Below are 21,466 nucleotides of genomic sequence, written 5' to 3'. Positions count from 1 at the left end.
GGGTCGCGGGGGGTGCTGTGCCAATCTCAGCTACATCGGGCGATAGGCGGGGTACACCCTGGACAGTTCGCCAGTCCATACACATATAGAGACAAACAACCATTCACTCTCACACTCACTCCTATGGTCAATTTAGAGTGTCCAATTTACCTAATCCCCACATTGCATGTTTTTGGACTGTGGGAGGAAGCCGGAGAACCCGGAGAGAACCCACGCACACACGGGGAGAACATGCAAACTCCATGCAGAAAGGCCCTTGTTCCAACCCGGGCTCGAACCACTCTAACCACTACACCACCGTGTGACCAGGATTAATAAAGTATAAATCTTAAATCTTAAATCTTAACATGTCTTTATGGACATTTTAACATGTCTGTGGTCTTTAGCATGTCTTTGTGGTCATTTTAGCATGTCTTTGTGGTCTTTAGCATGTCTTTTTAGACATGCTAAAATGCAACCTTAGGAGGTCACAAGCCAGTGTCTTTTTGAGCCGGTCCCAAGCCCGGATAAATGCAGAGGGTTGCGTCAGGAAGGGCATCCGGTGTAAAACCAAAACCAAATATTCAAATCGAACCTATGACTTCCATACCGGATCGGTCGAGGCCCGGGTTAACAACGACCGCCATTGGTGCCGATAACCTTCAGGGTAACAGTGGAAATTGGGCGACTGTGGGTCGAAGTCGAAGGAGGAGGAAGGCGGGTTCAGAAACACAGAGAAAAGAGGAAAGACAAGAGTCTGGGACTGAGAGTTGGGACTTTGAATATTGGGACGATGACGGGAAAAGCTAGAGAGTTGAGTGACATGATGCAGAGAAGGAAGGTGGATATACTGTGTGTCCAGGAGACCAGGTGGAAAGGTAGCAGGGCGAGAAGCTTAGGTGCAGGTTTTAAGTTGTACTACTATGGTATTGATAGGAAGAGAAATGAAGTAGGGGTTATCCTAAAGGAGGAGTTTGTTAGGAATGTCCTGGAAGTGAAAAGAGTGTCAGATAGACTGATGAGTCTGAAGCTTGAAATTGAAGGTGTGATGTTAAATGTTATTAGTGGCTATGCCCCACAGGTGGGATGTGAATTAGAGGATAAGGAAACTTTCTGGAGTGAGTTAGATGAAGTGATGCAGGTGAGAGAGTGGTAACTGGTGCAGACTTCAATGGACATGTTGGTGCAGGAAATAGAGGTGATGAAGAAGTGATGGGCAGATTTGGTATCCAGGACAGGAACACAGAGGGACAGATGGTGTTAGACTTTGCAAAAAGGATGGAAATGGCTGTAGTGAATACTTTTTTCCAGAAGAGGCATGAGCATAGGGTAACTTATAAGAGTGGAGGTAGGAGCACACAGGTAGACTACATCTTGTATAGACGAGGTAATCTGAAGGAGATCAGTGACGGTGAGAGTGTAGCAAGTCAGCATAGGATGGTGGTTTGTAGGATGAATCTGGTGACAAGGAAGACGAAGAGGACAAAGGCAGAACAAAGGACAAAGTGGTGGAAGCTGAAAAGAGAGGACTGTTCTGCGGTTTTCAGGGAGGAGTTGAGAAAGAATCTGGGTGGTCAGGGAGAGCTCCCAGATGACTGGACAACTACAGCTAATGTAATCAGGGAGACAGGTAGGAGAGTACTTGGTGTGTCGTCTGGAAGGAAAGTAGATAAGGAGACTTGGTTGTGGAATGGGGAAGTGCAGGAGTTTATAAAGAGAAAGAGGTTAGCAAAGAACAAGTGGGACACTGAGGAGACTGAAGAGAGCAGACAGGAGTACAGGGAGATGCAGCACAAGGTAAAGGTAGAGGTGGCAAAGGCCAAACAAAGGGCGTATGATGACTTGTATGCTAGGTTGGAAAGTAAGGAGGGAGAGAATGATTTATACAGGTTGGCAAAACAGAGAGATAGAGATGGGAAAGACGTCCAGCAGGTTCGGGTGATTAAGGATAGAGAGGGACATGTGTTGACAGGTGCCACAGAAGTAATGGGAAGATGGAAAGAGTACTTTGAAGAGCTAATGAATGAGGAAAATGAAAGAGAGCAAAGGGTAGAAGAGGTGACTACTGTGAACCATGAAGGAGCAGAGATTAGTAAAGGGGATGAGGGGATGCCTGAGGAATGGAGAAGAAGTGTGATGGTGCCCATTTTTAAGAATAAGGGAGATGTTCAGAATTGCAGTAACTATAGAGGAATAAAGTTGATGAGCCATACAATGAAGTTATGGGAAAGAGTAGTGGAAACTAGACTGAGAGCAGAAGTCAGCATTTGTGAGCAACAGTATGGCTTCATGCCTAGAAAGAGTACTACAGATGCAGTATTTGCTTTAAGAATGCTGGTAGACAAATACAGAGAAGGTCAGAGGGAGCTGCATTGTGCCTTTGTAGATCTGGAAAAAGAGAGAGGAACTATGGTACTGTATGAGGAAGTCTGGAGTGGCAGAGAAGTATGTTAGACTGGTGCAGGACATGTATGCCAACTGTGAGACAGCGGTGAGGTGTGCTGTAGGTGTGACAGAGAAGTTCAAGGTGGAGGTGGGACTACATCAGGGTTCGGCTCTGAGTCCCTTCTTGTTTGCGGTGGTGATGGACAGACTGACAGATGAGGTTAGACAGGAATCTCCATGGACTATGATGTTTGCAGATGACATTGTGATCTGTGGTGAGAGCAGAGACCAGGTGGAGATATGCTCTAGAAAGGAGAGGAATGAAGGTTAGTCGCAGCAAGACAGAATATATGTGTGTGAATGAGAGGAACCCAAGTGGAACCATGAGGCTACAGGGAGTGGAGATAAAGAAGGTGGAGGATTTGAAGTATTTAGGGTCAAGAGTCCAGAGCAGTGGAGATTGTGGAAAAGAGGTGAAGAAACGTGTTCAAGCTGTTTGGAATGGGTGGAGAAAAGTGTCAGGGGTAATGTGTGATAAAAGAGTATCAGCCAGAATGAAAGGAAAGATATACAAGACAGTGGTGAGACCAGCAATGCTGTATGGTCTAGAGACAGTGGCACTGAGGAAAAGACAGGAAGCAGTGCTGGAGGTAGCAGATATGAAGATGTTGAGGTTCTCTTTGGGAGTGACGAAGATGGATAGGATCAGGAATGAGTCAATCAGAGGAACAGCACATGTTAGATGTTTTGGAGATAAGGTCAGAGAGGCCAGAATGAGATGGTTTGGTCATGTACAGAGGAGGGATAGTGAGTATATTGGTAGAAGGATGCTGTGGTTGGAACTGCCAGGCAGGAGGTCTAGAGGAAGACCAAAGAGAAGGTTTATGGATGTAGTGAAAGAGGACGTGAAGTTAGTTGGTGTGAGAGAAGGGGATACAGAGAACAGGGTGAGATGGAGGAGGTTGATTCGCTGTGGCGACCCCTGAAGGGAGCAGCCGAAAGGAAAAGAATAAGAAGAAGAAGAAGTTTGAGGACATTTTAGCATGTCATTGTGGTCATTTTAGCATATCTTTGTGGTCTTTAGCGTGTCTTTGTGGTGTTTAGCATGTGTGAAAAGCGAGGGTCTCGTTTTCCCAGAGCCTACCATCTAGCCCGGAGCATGCGACACATAGCAGCGGTAGCCACGGCGGCATTTCCAAGCCGAGTTTCATAGCACGTTTGATCAACATATTCGGGTAAGCTAACTGCTACAAACAACCACAACACACGTCTGTTCAAGCAACTGCATTTATTTACTTAACACAGCGAACAGTGAGGTACCCACTGGTTCAGTTACATATTCCATTTAGTTAACAATACTTTCTCTAGTTTACCAAACGCAACACCACACTCACAAGTTGACTGCCGGTCTCCCAGGTCCGTCCGCAAATTGGTCCGGGGTGGAAACGCGAGCCACAGTGGAAGCAGATCCATATGCTGTCCCAGGACAGTACAATTGGTGTTTGCTAATGGCGCGGGGGGGGGGGGGGGGGGGGGGTGACGTGAATACTTCTGTGTATAATTATTATTGCTGATGTGATGTATTTAAAGAGTATGTTTGAAGGGGGAAATATGTATGGATATTTATAGGTATAATGAGGTGATATTATGGTGTAACTCTATTTTCTATGGCTATTATAATGATTGTGCTTGGAGATGTGTTACCTATCCGAGTGAGTTCTCCCAATGAGTAGCTGATTGGTAGGCTTATTTAAAGCTAGTGGGGAGACGGGATGGGCTGAGTGCTTTCATATGGCTGTAGGTCAGCTTGCTGTGAGGTTGCCTTTTCCGTGCCTCTCCAAGGGAGTTTTGTTTTGCCTATGAAGGGCTGGTTTGATTTTTGTGATTTCCAAGTATTTTCTTTATTCTTTTTTTGCAGATGCGCACTTGGCAATAAACCAGCACCATTTTTTCACTTGAACCCTCGAAGCTGTGTCCTGCTTTTTGCACTTTGTTGCGTCCCATCCCGTGTGTGAATTGGGGGTGCAATACCCCCTTTTCACAGCATGTCTTTGTGGACATTTTAGCATGTCTTTGTGGTCATTTTAGCATGTCTTTGTGGTCATTTTAGCATGTCTTTGTGGTCTTTAGCTTGTCTTTGTGGACATTTTAGCATGTCTTTGTGGTCCTTTGAGCATGTCTTTGTGGTCTTTAGCATGTCTTTGTGGACATTTTAGCATGTCTTTATTGTCTTTAGCATGTCTTTATTGTCTTTAGCATGTCTTTATTGTCTTTAGCATGTCTTTGTGGATATTTTAGCATGTCTTTGTGGACATTTAAGCATGTCTCTGTGGACATTTTAGCATGTCTTTGTGGACCTTTTAGCATGTCTTTGTGGTCCTTTTAGCATGTCTTTGTGGACATTTAAGCACGTCTTTGTGGTAATTTATGCATGTCTTTGTGGACATTTTAGCATGTCTTTGTTGTCCTTTTAGCATGACTTTGTGGTCATTTATGCATGTCTTTGTATTCTATAGCATGTCTTTGTGGACATTTTAGCATGTCTTTGTGGACATTTTAGCATGTCTTTGTATTCTATAGCATGTCTTTGTGGACATTTTAGCATGTCTTTGTGGTCCTTTTAGCATTTCTTTGTGGATATTTTAGCATGTCTTTGTGGATATTTTAGCATGTCTTTGTGGTCATTTTAGCATGTCTTTTTGGTAATTTTAGCATGTCCTTGTGGTCATTTTAGCATGTCTTTGTGTTCTTTAGCATGTCTTTGTGGATATTTTAGCATGTCCTTGTGGTCATTTTAGCATGTCTTTGTGGTTTTTAGCATGTCTTTGTGGATATTTTAGCATGTCTTTGTGGTTTTTAGCATGTCTTTCTGGTCCTTTTAGCATGTCTTTGTGGAAATGTTAGCATGTCTTTGTGGACATTTTAGCATGTCTTTGTGGATTTTTTAGCATGTCTTTGTGGTTTTAGCATGTCTTTGTGGTCCTTTTAGCATGTCTTTGTGGTTTTTAGCATGTCCTTGTGGTCCTTTTAGCATGTCTTTGTGGAAATGTTAGCATGTCTTTGTGGACATATTAGCATGTCTTTGTGGACATTTTAGCATGTCTTTGTGGTTTTAGCATGTCTTTGTGGTCCTTTTAGCATTTCTTTGTGGATATTTTAGCATGTCTTTGTGGTTTTTAGCATGTCTTTGTGGACATTTTAGCATGTCGTTGTGGTCCTTTTAGCATTTCTTTGTGGATATTTTAGCATGTCTTTGTGGTTTTTAGCATGTCTTTGTGGACATTTTAGCATGTCTTTGTGGTCATTTTAGCATGTCTTTGTGGACATTTTAGCATGTCTTTGTGGTCATTTTAGCATGTCTTTCTGGTCCTTTTAGCATGTCTTTGTGGATATTTTAGCATGTCTTTGTGGACATTTTAGCATGTATTTGTGGACATTTTAGCATGTCTTTGTGGTCCTTTTAGCATGTCTTTGTGGATATTTTAGCATGTCTTTGTGGACATTTTAGCATGTCTTTGTGGTCATTTTAGCATGTCTTTGTGGTCATTTTAGCATGTCTTTGTGGACATTTTAGCATGTCTTTGTGGTCATTTTAGCATGTCGTTGTGGGCATTTTAGCATGTCTTTGTGGACATTTTGGCATGTTTTTGGCATGTCTTTGTGGACATTTTAGCATGTTATTGTGGTCATTATGTGTATTTTTGTGGCCATTTAGCATCTTTTTGCGGTCATTTAGCATCGTTTTCATGGTATTTAGCATATTTTCCTTGTGGCTGTAAAATCAGCATCACTGACATCACAAAATTAAAGTCACAGAATTAAATAAAGACTCATTTTATTTAACTAATTATTTAATTACTTTAAACAGTAAAAGTTACTGATACGTTAGAAGGTTTGAATGACGTCACATTAACCCCACAGTGACTTCACTCCGGTAAAGTCCGAGAGCCTCTCGGGTTTGTCCGGTGAGTCTCGCAAGCTTCACCATGGGAACAGTCAACGGTGCCGCGCGGACAAAAGGCTGCACGAACACACACACACACACACACACACACACACCGTTCCCGGTAACGGCAGATCAAACCGTTAAACCAGTTTAAACAGTTGACTCAAACTCTTGCGGTGACCGTTAGTCACGTTAGTTACAGGTTTATTCTCACCGCGGGAAAATTTTCTCCTCCGCCTCCTCTTCTTCGTCTTCTTCTTCTTCGTTTCTCCGGTCAAAGGTCATGTGTCCTCCATGACTCAGTTCGCCGTTAAACCACCGACAGAACCGGAGAAGAAGCGGTAACGACTGACCGAGACCCACCAGCGCCGCACACACTCAGCACTGTTTATATACACACTCACGTCCGGTCAGACCTTTCACAATAAAAGTGCGACCGGAAGTTGTGTCTTTTTTTCTGCTCAGGGCTGTGTGTGTGCGTGTGTGTGTTGCAAAGAATATTTCACGTACTGTCCCTTTAAATTATTTCCCTCACATATACTTCAAACACCATCTGTGTTTTATTTATGATATTAAGTCTTTTTCTTTTTTAAAACAAAATTAAATTAAATTAAATTAAATTTTATAAGAAAGTATCGATTTGTTGTTTGATCAATGATTTTCTCCAGTTCACCGCGTGACTTTAGTTTTTCCTACAGCACCTGAAGGCATCAGCAGAGCAAGCCCCGCCCCTCTAGACGAGACGAAGGTGAGATGTGATTGGCTGCAGAGCTGCTGTCGTCATCAGAGAAGAGAGAGGGAGAAAAGTAAAGTGAAGAGGAAACGAAAGGCGGTGAGGAGGTTTTCCCTGCTACAGTTCAACAGGTGAGTGACAGCGTGAACGTGCCTCTGTTTCACAATATTACAAACTGCGCGCACGACCCGGGTGATTACGTGATTCCAATCTGATACCACGTGGTTTGTTGTTGATGTAACGGTGGATTCCAGAGTCTCGCGAGGATTCAATGAAGTTTCTACTTTTATTTATTAACTCACGTTTGTTTATTTGTTGATTTACTGCAGCACCTGGGGGGTATTCCATCAAGCTGGGGGGTATTCCATCAAGCAGGGGGGTATTCCATCAAGCAGGGGGGTATTCCATCAAGCAGACTAAAGGCAAAGCCAAGCTTAAATGGCCAAGTCTGGCTAATATGAGTGAGAGTTCGGTTCCATCAAAGAGGCTGAGATTAGCCCCAACTCAGTAACCATGGAAACTATGACTCTGGCTAAGCCTCAACCATGGCTAAGCCATAACTGTGGCTCAGGTTTCCGTTCCATCAATCTGAGCCTCAACCCTGTTCCACCAAGGTGGCTAATGTGAATGCCAGCCATGTAACCATGGTAACTTATGCTGCCGGGCAAACCTGGTCTGTAGCAGGCTAAAAGTGAAGCTTAGCACCATCTATGATCAAAGAATGTCCAATAGACAGAAACAGAGACACACAACTGTCCTGGAATGATAAAATAATATGTAAAACATAAAATATATAATAAAATATTAAAGAAATGATTTAAACTAATAATTATATATTATCTAAAAGTACATTAAAGAACATTATCACCAAAATAAAATATAATAAAAAATAAGACACAAATAAATACAAAATTAAACTAATTAGCAAAAAAATATAATAAAAGGAAATTTAAAGAGATCATCATTGTTTTGATGTAACAAGGTTTAGGGCCTCTGACTGATAGGAGATAGATGATTGATTTGCTGTCACCTGCATTCACTTACTGTAATAGGGCTCCTCGTCTCCATTGAATTGCTTGATTTGCTAAAATGATTCTAGATAAATAATCAATAGATCTGTCATAGGATTATTTCCTATAGAATGATAACCAACATTGCATTTCTTCATGTAATAATCTACCATCAATTGTATGATAAATGTGATGAGTCATGTAAAATACTTTGATTAAATGTAGCCTATTATTATCAAAAATGTAGGCAAGGCTACTTTATATAGCACATTTTAGCACAAGGTGATTCAAAGTGCTTTACATCAAATAAAATGAAAATACAACAATTCAACATATAGCATCTGGGACAAAATACAGAAGTAGCACAAATACAGCATGTAAAAATGACAGGCTTAAATGAAAAGGATATCAATTCTATACAATTGGCCATGCAGGAAATAAATGAAAGCTATCCCATCGATTTGCATAACATTCAGTTGATAAATGTGATGAATATCACTTTCTAACATTACTACTAGGGCTGCCAAATGATCAAATATGGAGAATTTCACATACATTGCAGTGAAACAATAATGCTATTTTAATTATGTTCATATGAATGTTACTTATTAGGGCTGTCTTTTTGTTCTTTGGGGATTTTCCTTGTCATTTTAGGGCTTTGGTTGCATTAATAGGTCCACATAATTGATTAGTTTAAAACAAAAACCATCAAGAAATCAATTGGTAGATTATTGTCTCCATATATGTTGTCCCTTTGATGGAGGATTTATATAACATGATGATGCTGAAATACTAAATTTTCTTTGTCACTTACACATTCAGCCTGTCGCCAATATTCTGCCACGCCACATCCCTCGCTTTATTGATTGCAGCGGTATTGCCCTTCTTTGGGATTATGTGGCTGTAATCCTCATATACCTCCATGAGGAGGGTTTGCTCCGCTGCAGAGAACATCTCTGCACGTTCTTTTCCTCTTGCTTTTCAGCATTTTTCACAGTTTCCGCGCTCGACTAGAATGGGCTTTTTATTTTCCCTGTGGGCGTGCACAAGTTGAGGCTTAACAAGTGAGGCTTGACTAAGCCTCAGGTGGAGCCAGCTGATTTCACTTGATGGAACGACTTGGAGCTAGATTGGGAAGTGGAGCTTAGTCAAGCTTCAAGTTTACACCTAAGTCTGGCAATTCTTAGCTACGTTGATGGAATACCCCCCTGAGGTCAACATAAAGAGACACATCATGTTTGTGTCTCAAACACAAAATGGCCGACGGTGTGTTTGAAAATCAGAAGCAGGTTCAACAAACTCTGAGTTCAAACCTGCTTTCTGAAACGGGCCCCTGCTGTGTGTGTGTGTGTGTGTGCGCAGAGATGGGCTCCCAGCTGTCGTCAGTAGAGGACGTCCATGTGGTGGTTGTGGGCGGCGGCTTCAGCGGCGTGAATGCGGCGCAGCAGCTTCAGTGTCAGGGCCTCAGCTTCACGCTCATCGACATGAGGGATGCGTTCCATCACAACGTGGCGGCGCTGCGAGCGGCGGTGCAGCCCGGTAACACGTCACACCTTCAGTCATGACCTGCACCTGTATATGTGTGTGACCTTTGACCCCTGTGACCCAGGTTTCGCTCAGAGGACGTTCATCCCGTTCGCCGAGACGTTTGGAGACGCTTTCGTTCAGGGTCGAGTGGAGCGCGTGGACACGGACAGACAGACGGTCGTCCTGCAGGGGGGGCTGGTGAGAGTGAGTGAGTGAGAGAGTGAGAGAGTGAGAGAGTGAGTGAGTGAGTGAGTGAGTGAGTAAGTAAGTGAGTGGCTGTTTGTCAATATCCATACTTCCAAATGTCATCAGACTCAGTCCAAGTTCTGTTCCTATTCTCAAGTCCGTGACCAGCGAGTACGGTTCTCAAACCCGGAAGTGTTCTGGCTCCGCCCTTTTTACCAAGTATGCATCGGGTGGTGACTTGAGTGTACTTGAATGCATTTGGGCGGAGCATAGCAGCAGATTATACAAATATAAACCTGAAGTAAATATTTGTCTGTGTCCCGGAACAAAGTTTTAAGATCATTTGAGGCGAGAAATGAGTCATTTAGAATTCAAACATGTGGTTTGTGTATGAAGATCTGACGTATTTATAGTTTGTCAGAGGTGATAAGCTCCGCCTCTGCGGACGCTCGGCGCTCACTGTGCCCGGTGCAGAGCAGCGTTACCTCGGCCTGTCCTGATGACATCATGACGTCTCGGTGTGATCCATACATTTGTTGTTGACGTGTTATTTTGTTTTTAATGGAAACATTTTGACCTGACAGTTTGAATGTTTGTATATTATTAATGTTTTATTTATTTTAACTTTGAATTTTAGATTTATATTAAAGTCGCACGGTCATTGTATCTGTATTTAAATATATGCATATATATATGTACATATATACACACACTACTCTACAATGCTTTAATATATCTATTTCCACATTTATAAATGAAGTTAAATATTTAAAATGTGAAAACAATAACAATATATATGCATTTATTAAAAGTATTTCATATGTTCATTCATCAACACTGTAGGTGGCGCTAATGAGGCTTAAGCACTTGTGATACTGCCCCCTACAGGAAATCCACTACTCTCACCTCATCCTGTGTACGGGGACAGACGGACCGTTTCCTGGAAAGTTCAACACTGTGGCATCACATCAGAGAGCGGTGCAGGCGTACGAGGACTTTGTCCATCAGGTATGTTACCGTTACCACGGCAACGCGTTACCACATTACCATGCCAACGCGTTACTGTGCAGGTACAGAAAACTCCAGACTCGTGTGTGTGTGTGTGTGTGTGTGTGTGTGTGTACTCGTCAACCAGTAGAACAGGGGACTTTGGCGTCATTACACACACACAAAGAGGGGACTCACCGTTGAACAGGGGACATTTTTCAGGTCCCTTCTTTGTCATGCTTTAAAACAACCTAAAATCATGTCTAAGACGCTCTGGTGAATTTATTTAATATTAAGCAAAGTGGGGACTTGGAAGTGTGTGAGTGTTAAAGCTCATACTCAGCAGCACTCCTGGTGGCTGGAGCAGGGATTTTAACACCTCATTCACACACGTCATTTCTTAACACTCCTCCATTGTCTGAATGGCTCGCAGCCCCAGACAGTCTCTCAGATAGTAGCAGGACTATTCATCAAACTACTTAGTGAAGAAACCTGTCTATTGAAACACAAAATATAAAGGTTCAGCTTTCGGAGATTTCAAGTAGATAAGTTTCAAGCTTGACACTGTATTAAAATAAAGGACTGCCCAGAAAGCAGGAGAGCAATATGCATTTTAAAATATTAAAAAGAAAAAGAAAGGGATAAAATTTGAAATAAAATGGTCAGAAGAATTAACCTTTCTTTTCTATTTTAAATAAGCAATAACATATTTAGAGTCTGACTTAACATCCGATTTTGACTAGACCGTTCCAAATTTTCAGCCCCAGAATACTCACCAAACCAGTTTTCACAAGGCCTGGATGTCAGTTTTCAACTTGTGTGCTCAGTCTTTACTTAAAGGAAAACAATTAGTTTGTTGTGGTTGGTGAATAATGACACAAGATAGCATGGAGCGATACTTACACTCCAATTTGGATGAATAACAGAAAAAAGCAAAATGAATAGTAGTTTTTAGTTTGTTTAGTTTTTTAGTCGCAGCTAAAGTATGCCAAAGCTTCCATGTCCTCTCTGTCTGTAAGACGCAACACACACTGGATGACTTTGGTCTATAAGGCTCTTCTCGGCTTGGTTCCTACCTATTTAAGCACTTTTCTTCAGCGGACCTGAAGCCATTATGCCGTACGTTCCAAAGACATTTTGCACTTGTCTGCTCCACGCGTTCGGACCAAAATGGGAAAAAAGCTTTCAGTTTCTCTGCCCCCTCTGCTTGGAATACCCTCCAAACTGAACTTAAATTGCATGCTCTTATTTCACTGGGAGCTTTCCGCTCAGAAAAGAAAAAAATGTTCTTAAATTGTTACTGTGACCACAACTCTTGGACTTTATGTTTGTCTAGTTGTACTCTTGTATTTCCATGTTTGTATTGTAGTTGCTGTCTTCCTGTTTTTTATTTAACTACGATGTGTGCTGCTGCCTTTCTTGGCCAGGTCACCCTTGTGAAAGAGATCTTGATCTCAATGGGTCTTTTATCTGGTTAAATAAAGGTTAAAGAAAGTATGTCTTGAGACAGAGGTTTATTAAGTTTTTTGTAAAACACATACAGGCTAAAAGGGCATTTTCTACCCAGTTTAAAACCCTAGAAAAGAAAGTAACAAGCATTAAGGTAGAAATACAATGGAGAATTTCCTTTTCAATCACTCTAACATCAGACTTGTGCTAGACTTTTAAAAATGTTCAGTCCTAATAAACTCCTGATGCATTTTTTTAAAGCCCTGGCTTGCAGTCAGTTTAAAAAAAAATGTAATTTATGCCAAAAATAATCTGCAAATATAAGAATGTAATGTGTTGCTTTTTAATACACATTACAGAAAAAAAAAGTCCACACTTGTACTGTATGGAACGACACAAGTCCACTGTTGGCTGGTGAATAATGACACAAGTCCCCTCTTAGATAGCATGGAGCGATACTTACACTCCAAAATGGATGAATAACAGAAAAAAGCAAAATGAATAGTAGTTTCTTGTTTGTTTTTTGCAGCTTTGTAGTCCCCTGAGACATGATTTATAATGTTTTTTGTAACAAAACACAAAGACTTCCTGTCCAGTTTCAAGTTTGAGATTGTTTTAAATGAAGGGCAACCCATGAGGCAGCAGAGAATTTTTAAAACTTATAAGAAAAAAGTTACAGTAAAACCATGAACAATAAAATTAAAATGAGCAATGGTAAGATGATTTCTTTTCATTTTTAATTTAACATCTGACTTTCACAAGACCCTTAAAAATGATTAATGTCTGAAAATCTTTAATGTTCATACCACAGGCTCCTATAACCACAAATAGAAAAGACAAGAAGAAATGCATATTGTTTCAAAGCCAATGTTTATTTAATTACATTTAAACTATATAGACACTCCTAACATGAGTTTCTCACTTCCTCTTGCTGCACTCAGAACATAAAGACATATCACATGGAAAATATCATACGCTCACTATAAGAGCCATTCACTGATGCTCCGTTTATGTGAACTACCAATGTTATGACCCTTACGTTGATGCTCTGTTTACATGAACTATAAGTGTTGTCATTTAAGAGCCTTCGGTCCAAACTTTGCATGATAAAAACACAAGTCTGAAGACTGCTTGAAGAATGCAGCCGACGAGAAGAGCCTGCAGCGACGAGCGTGGAATCCACCACAGGAGCGACGTGCGCAGGAAGCGCGGCCATGACACACTGTCCTTGACATTAGAAACATTCTGTCTTTACAGGATGCTGAAAAACTAGTTCATGCTTTTGTTACATCTAGATTAGATTACTGTAACTCCTTATTATCAGGATGTTCCAACAAGTCTGTTAGAACCCTTCAGTTCATTCAAAATGCTGCAGCACCAGTTCTGACAGGAACTAGAAAGAGAGACCATATAACTCCAGTGTTAGCTTCTCTACACTGGCTCCACCCACAGTTTAGAATTCAATATAAACTCCTCCTCCTCACGTACAAAGCACTTAATGGTCACGCCCCTTCATACCTGAAAGACCTAGTCTTACCTTATCACCCTAACAGACCACTTAGGTCACAAAATACAGGTTTACTTGTGGTTCCCAGAGTCTGTAAGAGCAGAATGGGAGGCGGAGCCTTCAGTTACCAGGCTCCCCCTCTCCTGTGGAACCAGCTTCCAATGACAGTTCGGGAGGCGGAGCCTCTCTCTGTATTTAAAGTTTCCTTTTTGATAAAGCTTATAGTTAGAGCTGGTTCAGGGAAACCTGGACCATCTCTTAGTTCTGCTGCTATAGAACTAGACTGCTGAGGGATTTTCCTGTGGTGCACGCACATTCACCCTCTCACACTCAGGGTATGAATATGACTTTTATATGTCATTAACCTTGTCTCTTTCTCTCCCTAGTTTGTGTCCTTCCTTCCTTCCCTCTCTCTCTCTCTGTATTCTCATCTTGCAGGTTGCAGGATCCAGATCCAGTTTTCGAGGCTATCCATATCATACATATCATCACCATTATTATTGTGCTATAATTAAAAGTCGATATCATTAACTGTATAAACTTATAACTTGATACAGTTGTTGTGTATCTGCTCCTGGTCTCTCTCTCTCTTCTGTCTCTACCTCATCTCCCTCTTGTCCTTTCTCTCCCCCCTTTCTGTCCCCCATTTTCCTTTCACCCCGACCGGTCGAGGCAGATGCTGCACATGTGTGAGTCTGGTTCTGTCAGAGATTTCTTCTTCTGTTAAGAGGGAGTTTTTTCTCTCCACTGATGCCTAGTGTTTGCTCATTGTGTGAACTGTTGTGTTTCTCTGCTCTCCTTGATGTTGTCTATGTACACACCTGAGATCATGTATGTTAGGATTTGGCGCTATACAAATAACATTGAATTGAAATTGTTTCTGTGTGTGTGTGTGTGTGTGCGCGCGCAGGTCCAGACCGCAGACTCAGTCTTGGTGGTGGGCGGCGGCTCCAGTGGTGTCGAGATGGCGGCCGAGATCAAGACGGAGTATCCAGAGAAGAAGGTGACCCAACGCTGACCTCTGATCAGAATGTCTGCTCTGATTTGTGACCTTTGACCTCTGCTCTTCAGGTGGTTCTGGTTCACTCCAGAATTGGACTGGCCGACCCGGAGCTGCTGCCCAGTGTCCGACAGGAGGCCAAAGAGGTTCTGCTGAGGAAAGGGGTGGAGCTTCTGCTGGGTATGTACCATGGGACCCGCTGTGATGTCACAGTGATGTCACAGTGACGTCACACGTTTGTTTCAGGTCACAAAGTGAAGGATCTGTCGCAGCTGCAGCTGAACGCCACGCGCAAGAACACAATGGTGACCACAGACAGAGGACGAACTTTGACCTGTGACCTGATCATCGACTGCTCAGGCCTGAAGGTCAACGCCGCGGCGTACAGAGACGACCTCAGTGAGTCAGAGACAGACGCTCGGGTTTCTCTGAAATTTCCTCTGACGTGTGAATCACTGTGACATCACTGTGACATCACTGTGACATCACTGTGACAGGTGAGAGCATGATGGTCAGCGGCGCTCTGAAGGTCAACCAGCACCTGCAGGTTCACGGTTTCACCAACGTGTTTGCCGCCGGAGACTGCGCCCACATCCACGAGCCCAAGATGGCGTACCACGCCCAGCTGCACGCCGCGGTCGCCGTTAGCAACATCGTCAAAGGTCTGAAGGGGGAGGAGCTGACATCGTATAACACAGGTACATATACACACAGCTGATGGAGCTGCAAGGCATGTGGTTGCTAGGTAAGGTGACTGTAGCTGTGTGTGGTTGCTAGGTAACATCACCATGTTGCTGGCGATGGGTCGTGATGACGGCGTGGGACAGTTTAACGGCTGGAAGCTGCCGAGGTTCCTCGTCGTCCTGGGGAAAAGTCGTGATCTCCTGCTGTGGAAGAGCTGGAGAGACATGAAGCAGAAATACACACAATAACACCGCGCGCGCACACACACACTATAACAACGCACACACAATAACACACACGGTGAACGATCAATAATCACTTTTTATTTACTTTGTTTATTTTCTTTTTACAAACAAAAAATAAAATAAATAAACCTTTGATCTCGTCGTCATGGTTTCAACAAACACCTGAGACAGGAGCTGTCAATCCACACACACACACACACACACACACACACACACACACACACACACACACACACACACACACACACACACACACACACACACACACACACACACACACACACACACACACACACACACACACACACACACACACACACACACACACACACACACACACACACGATGGAGGAGGCGGAGTCTTAAACAAAACATGTGACGATCCAATCACTGATCAATACTTCCATGTGTTGCCATGGTTACGTGTGTAAACGGGTGTTCTGTCACTGAGTGAATGAGACGAAGGGGGTCGGCTTAACCTCCTCCTCAGCTGATGGGGGGAGGGGCCAGTGGGTGAAACCCGTCCAACCCGCGTGAAAACATGTGCAAACCAATTGTGACCTTTGACCCCAGACTCCTCCTCCACAACATAATCCAAAATAATCATTAAATTAAAATAGTTAGTTTCAGTTGCTAGGCAACCATTCCTCATCTACTCCGTCTTCTCCGTTATCTTGCCGCCGTGGTGACGCAGGTAGGCGTGGTAGAAGAAGTTGGAGAATAGCAGCAGGTAGCTGAGGTACATGAGCGCCGCCCACCTGACATTGTCCATGTGGGAGGGGCAATCGCCCTGCGGCATCCAGCCGTAGACCAGCCCACACACGGTCAGCCCCATCGCCATCTGAGCCATCTGAGCACTGGTGATGACCACGGCGAAGGGGCGGGGCACCCGCAGGCCGGCGGCGCGCGCCGTGTAGTAGCTGTACATGAGCGCGTGCACGGTGTAGTTCATGGTCATGAACCAGCCGCCGCCGGCCACCATGTCTTTGTACGAGTACCAGGAGTAAAGCAGCACGGTGATGTGATGGTACCAGTGCAGGAACAACAGCTTCTGCTTCCTCAGCACGATGAACGCAGTGTCACCTGCGGGGGGCGCCACAGACACGTCAGTCCACACGACGAGAAGATCAAACAAAAAACACGACAACTTCCGGAATCATGTGACCCACCGAGTTCTGGAGCTTTGCTCAGGACGAAGGCGTACGCCCAGAACCTGCTGACCGGGCCGCGGTAGAAACTCTGGTCACACACGGAACTGCGGAACCCGGCGCTGCTCAGGACGTGTAACATGTAGGAACCTGTGCGGACCGCTCCGATGATGCTGCACACAACACAGACATGTTCAGAAACACGTAAAGAGAACATGAGGCAAACACCACGCGGAGATCGTGAGTAAAACGCCATGCGGAGAACGCGAGGCAAACGCCACGCAGAGGCCGCGGCGCGGAAAACACGGCGAGGAAAACACGACGCAGAGAACGCGATGAGGAAAACATGCCGCAGAGAACGCGAGTAGAACACGACGCAGAGAACGCGAGTAAAACGCCACGCGGAGAACGCAAGGCAAACGCCACGCGGAGACCGCGGCGCGGAAAACACGACACAGAGAACGCAAGTAAAATGCCACGCAGAGACCGCGGCGCGGAAAACATGCCGCAGAGAACGCGAGGAGAACACACCGCAGAGAACGCGAGGAGAACACACCGCAGAGAACGCGAGTAGAACATGACGCAGAGAACGCGAGTAAAACGCCACGCAGAGAACGCCACGCGAGTAAAACGCCATGCAGAGAACGCGAGTAAAACGCCATGCAGAGAACGCGAGTAAAACGCCACGCAGAGAAGGCCACGCGGAAAACACGACGCAGAGAACGCGAGTAAAACGCCACGCAGAGAACGCAAGTTTAAAAGCCACGCAGAGATCGCGAGTAAAACGCCACGCAGAGAACGCAAGTTTAAACGCCACGCAGAGAACACGAGTAAAACGCCACGCAGAGAACGCGAGTAAAACGCCACGCAGAGAACGCGAGTAAAACGCCACGCAGAGAAGGCCTCGCGGAAAACACGACACAGAGAACGCAAGTAAAATGCCACGCAGAGACCGCGGCGCGGAAAACGCGATGAGGAAAACATGCTGCAGAGAACGCGAGGAGAACACGCCGCAGAGAACGCGAGGAGAACACGCCGCAGAGAACGCGAGTAGAACACGACGCAGAGAACGCGAGTAAAACACGACGCAGAGAACGCGAGTAAAGCGACATGCAGAGAACGCCACGCGGAACACACGACGCAGAGAACGCGAGTAAAACACGACGCAGAGAACGCAAGTAAAGCGACATGCAGAGAACGCCACGCGGAAAAACACGACGCAGAGAACGCGAGTAAAACACCACGCGGAGAACGACACGCAGAGAACGCGAGTAAAACGCCACGCAGAGAAGGCCTCGTGGAAAACACGACACAGAGAACGCAAGTAAAATGCCACGCAGAGACCGCGGCGCGGAAAACGCGATGAGGAAAACATGCTGCAGAGAACGCGAGGAGAACACGCCGCAGAGAACGCGAGGAGAACACGCCGCAGAGAACGCGAGTAGAACACGACGCAGAGAACGCGAGTAAAACACGACGCAGAGAACGCGAGTAAAGCGACATGCAGAGAACGCCACGCGGAACACACGACGCAGAGAACGCGAGTAAAACACGACGCAGAGAACGCAAGTAAAGCGACATGCAGAGAACGCCACGCGGAAAAACACGACGCAGAGAACGCGAGTAAAACACCACGCGGAGAACGACACGCAGAGAACGCGATGAGGAAAACACGACGAAGAGAACGCAACGTCGAGAACGCAAGTGCGACCACGCAGATTGTTAAAGGCGGGCACAGTGTCCGGCGTCTCCATGGTAACGCCTGTGTGTGTGTGTGCGCGTTTGTGTTTGTGTTTGTGTGTGTGTGTGTGTGTGTGTGTGTGTGTGTGTGTGTGTGTGTGTGTGTGTGTGTGTGTGTGTGTGTGTTACCTGAACAGAGCCAGACACAGTGACCAGAGGACGAGAGGACGCCTCAGGTTCAGTTTGGGTCGCGGCCTCATGTAGTGCTGCCCAGCGAACACCAGGGCGGCGTAAAGAGCGCTGAACACAAACGCTTTACTCCTGCGACAAACGTTCAACACAACTGGGATGAGTTCAAGAGCCACAGAGGACACACAGAGCACACACAGCACACACAGAGCACACACAGAGCACACACACACACACACACACACACAGAGAGCACACACAGAGCACACACACACAGAGCACACACAGAGCACACACAGAGCACACACAGAGCACACACACACACACACACACACACAGAGAGCACACACAGAGCACACACACACAGAGCACACACAGAGCACACACAGAGCACACACAGAGCACACACAGAGCACACACACACACAGAGCACACAGCACACACACAGAGCGCACACACACACAGAGCACACACAGAGCACACACAGCACACAGAGCACACACACACACACACACAGAGCACACACAGAGCACACACACACACACACACAGAGCACACACAGCACACACACACACACACAGAGCACACACAGCACACACACACACACACAGAGCACACACAGCACACACACACACACACAGAGGACACACACAGCACACACAGAGCACACACACACACACAGAGCACACACAGACTATTGAAAGTTCAAAAACAAACACTTTTTGACATTTTTTAAAACACAACTCATTGATTGCTGACGTCACGGTTTCGTCAGCTGTGGAATGTGTGACATCACTTCATTGTGACTCAGCTGTGTTTCACCTCTTTGTAATCCCAGGGATCTTCAACTTAAATCCGTGCTTCACTAAACCCTGTTTTTTTTTTTACGGGTTCGAGCTGATGTAGACACGAAACTTCAATTCATCTCTAATTAATCAACATGAGCTACTCTTTTCGGCTTAAACCAAACATAAACACTTTGACTCCATTTCAATAAAAACAAGCAGAGGAGATTGCCGTCTACCCTGTTCACCCCGTCTCCTCGGGTCCGCTTTGGTTTCGAATGAACCGGTTTAGGTGGAAACGTATTCAAATGAGAATCCGTTTCTGAACGTGACCAACGCCGAAGCAACACCCGGGACCGGAACATCCAGAAACGTCACTCAGATTCATTCTAAACATTTATCATTTGTTTTTCTACAACAAATGTGCGTTATTTACACAGATTTGTGAATGGAGTTCAGGGCATAGCGACACCACACGGCGGAAAGACAGTTTCAGCAAAAAGCTCAGAGTCATGTTAAAGATGAAGAGGAAACGTGACTCACCAGTTTTGCTGCATCCACTGAACCGCGTCTCTGTCGTCAAAGCGCCGCTCAAAGCTGAACTCGCTCAGCGGCGCAATGGTGTCGTTGTCCGGGTACATGTTCGCCGAGTGACCGCAGAGAGAACCGCGGCGTCTGAGCCGGTCGCGCACCTGCAGCCGCCAATTTAAAGACCTGTCAACAGTGGGCGGGGCCTCAGGAATGACCTGTTCTCATTCAGGTTTCTTGTTTTCCTCTTGGAGTTGCAGGTTTCACAGAAACCTGCAACTCCATAACGGCCCATTTCAACCAGAAAATCCATAACATCCATCAGCACCTACATCACAATTCGCCACCTCTCTCCCCATCTGAACCTTCTCCTCCTTGTCATCTTTTCTCCAGTTTTCTTCTTCCCACGACCTCTGAAATCTCCGACCTCAGACACAAATCAAAGCCAGCTCGACCCCCTCCCCACAACCCTAGTCAAATCCTGCTCCCCCTCATATCCGCTATTATCCACTCCTCACTTTCATCCGGAGTAGTCCCTTCACTTTTCAAAACTGCCGCTGTCACCCCCATATTAAAGAAACCCGGTTCTGACCCCAACAATCACGATAACCTCCGCCCCATTTCTAACTTACATTTTATTTCCAAAATCCTTGAAAAAACTGTTGCCACCCAATTCCACTCTCACCTGTCCCTCCATTCACTACACGAGCCTTTCCAGTCTGGTGTCCGCCCCCCGTCACAGCACAGAGACCGCCCTAATCAAAATCACCAACGACCTCCTCACTGCAGCTGATTCTGGTTCTGTCTCCATCCTCATCTTCCTCGATCTGAGTGCTGCCTTCGACACCATCTCACACCTCATCTTCCTCAGTAGACTCTCCTCCATTGGCGTCTCCCACACTCCCCTCAGCTGGTTCCACTCTTACCTCACAGGCCACACTCAGTTTGTACAGCTCAAATCTTTCACTTCACCTGTAGTGACTGGGGCACCTGTAGAGGGGGCCCCAGGGATCTGTCCTGGGGCCCCTCTTCTTCCCTCTCTTCATCATCTATCTCCTCCCCCTTGGCCACATCCTGCGTAAATTCAATATCCAGTTCCACTGCTTCGCGGATGACACCCAGCTCTACCTTTCCTGCAAACCAAATTCCACACTACCACCCCCCTCCCTCACCTCTTGTCTCTCCGAGTTAAAAACCTGGTTCACCTCAAACTTCCTTAAATTAAACTGCAATAAAACCGAACTCCTCCTCCTCGGCACTAAATCCACCCTCTCTAAAGTTAACAGCTTCTCCGTCACCATTGACAGCTCCTCAGGTTCCCCCTCCCCTCAGGTAAAGAGTCTGGGTGTCATCCTCGACAGCAGACTCTCTTTTCACTCACACATCAACATCACTACCCACACCGCTTATTTTCATCGCCGTAACATCAACAGACTCCGCCCCTCCCTCACCCCCCACTCCACCGCCGTCCTTGTTCACATCCTCATCACCTCCCGTC

The 21,466-nt window shown here is 45.2% G+C and overlaps 2 protein-coding genes across 3 annotated transcripts; one reads left to right on the top strand and one right to left on the bottom strand.

Moving 5' to 3' along the window:
* Nucleotides 1-6,282: 6,282 nt before the first annotated feature.
* aifm2 (apoptosis inducing factor mitochondria associated 2) lies at nucleotides 6,283-15,771 on the top strand. Of its 2 annotated transcripts, none has more exons than XM_058650992.1 (10): nucleotides 6,283-6,329; nucleotides 7,009-7,174; nucleotides 9,416-9,592; nucleotides 9,663-9,778; nucleotides 10,655-10,774; nucleotides 14,620-14,712; nucleotides 14,781-14,889; nucleotides 14,956-15,108; nucleotides 15,207-15,407; nucleotides 15,487-15,771. In XM_058650992.1, exons 3-10 carry the CDS (start codon nucleotides 9,418-9,420, stop codon nucleotides 15,639-15,641), a joined length of 1,122 nt encoding a protein of 373 aa, XP_058506975.1. In that variant the 5' UTR covers nucleotides 6,283-6,329; nucleotides 7,009-7,174; nucleotides 9,416-9,417; the 3' UTR covers nucleotides 15,642-15,771. The 2 variants fall into 2 exon arrangements, with proteins under 2 accessions (XP_058506975.1, XP_058506974.1); XM_058650991.1 differs by having other exon boundaries at nucleotides 6,297-6,651.
* Nucleotides 15,697-20,143, bottom strand: LOC131473639 (elongation of very long chain fatty acids protein 6-like). The gene is made up of 4 exons (XM_058650997.1): nucleotides 19,984-20,143; nucleotides 18,656-18,787; nucleotides 16,808-16,959; nucleotides 15,697-16,721 (listed from the first exon to the last, which is right to left on the bottom strand). Exons 1-4 carry the CDS (start codon nucleotides 20,079-20,081, stop codon nucleotides 16,291-16,293), a joined length of 813 nt encoding a protein of 270 aa, XP_058506980.1. The 5' UTR covers nucleotides 20,082-20,143; the 3' UTR covers nucleotides 15,697-16,290.
* Between the last annotated feature and the right edge of the window lie 1,323 nt (nucleotides 20,144-21,466).

Source organism: Solea solea, chromosome 15, assembly GCF_958295425.1.
Source record: "Solea solea chromosome 15, fSolSol10.1, whole genome shotgun sequence".
Taxonomy (NCBI): Eukaryota; Metazoa; Chordata; class Actinopteri; order Pleuronectiformes; family Soleidae; genus Solea; species Solea solea.
The sequence above is the reverse complement of the archived record's forward strand: the minus strand, read 5'-3'. Positions and strand labels throughout refer to the sequence as shown.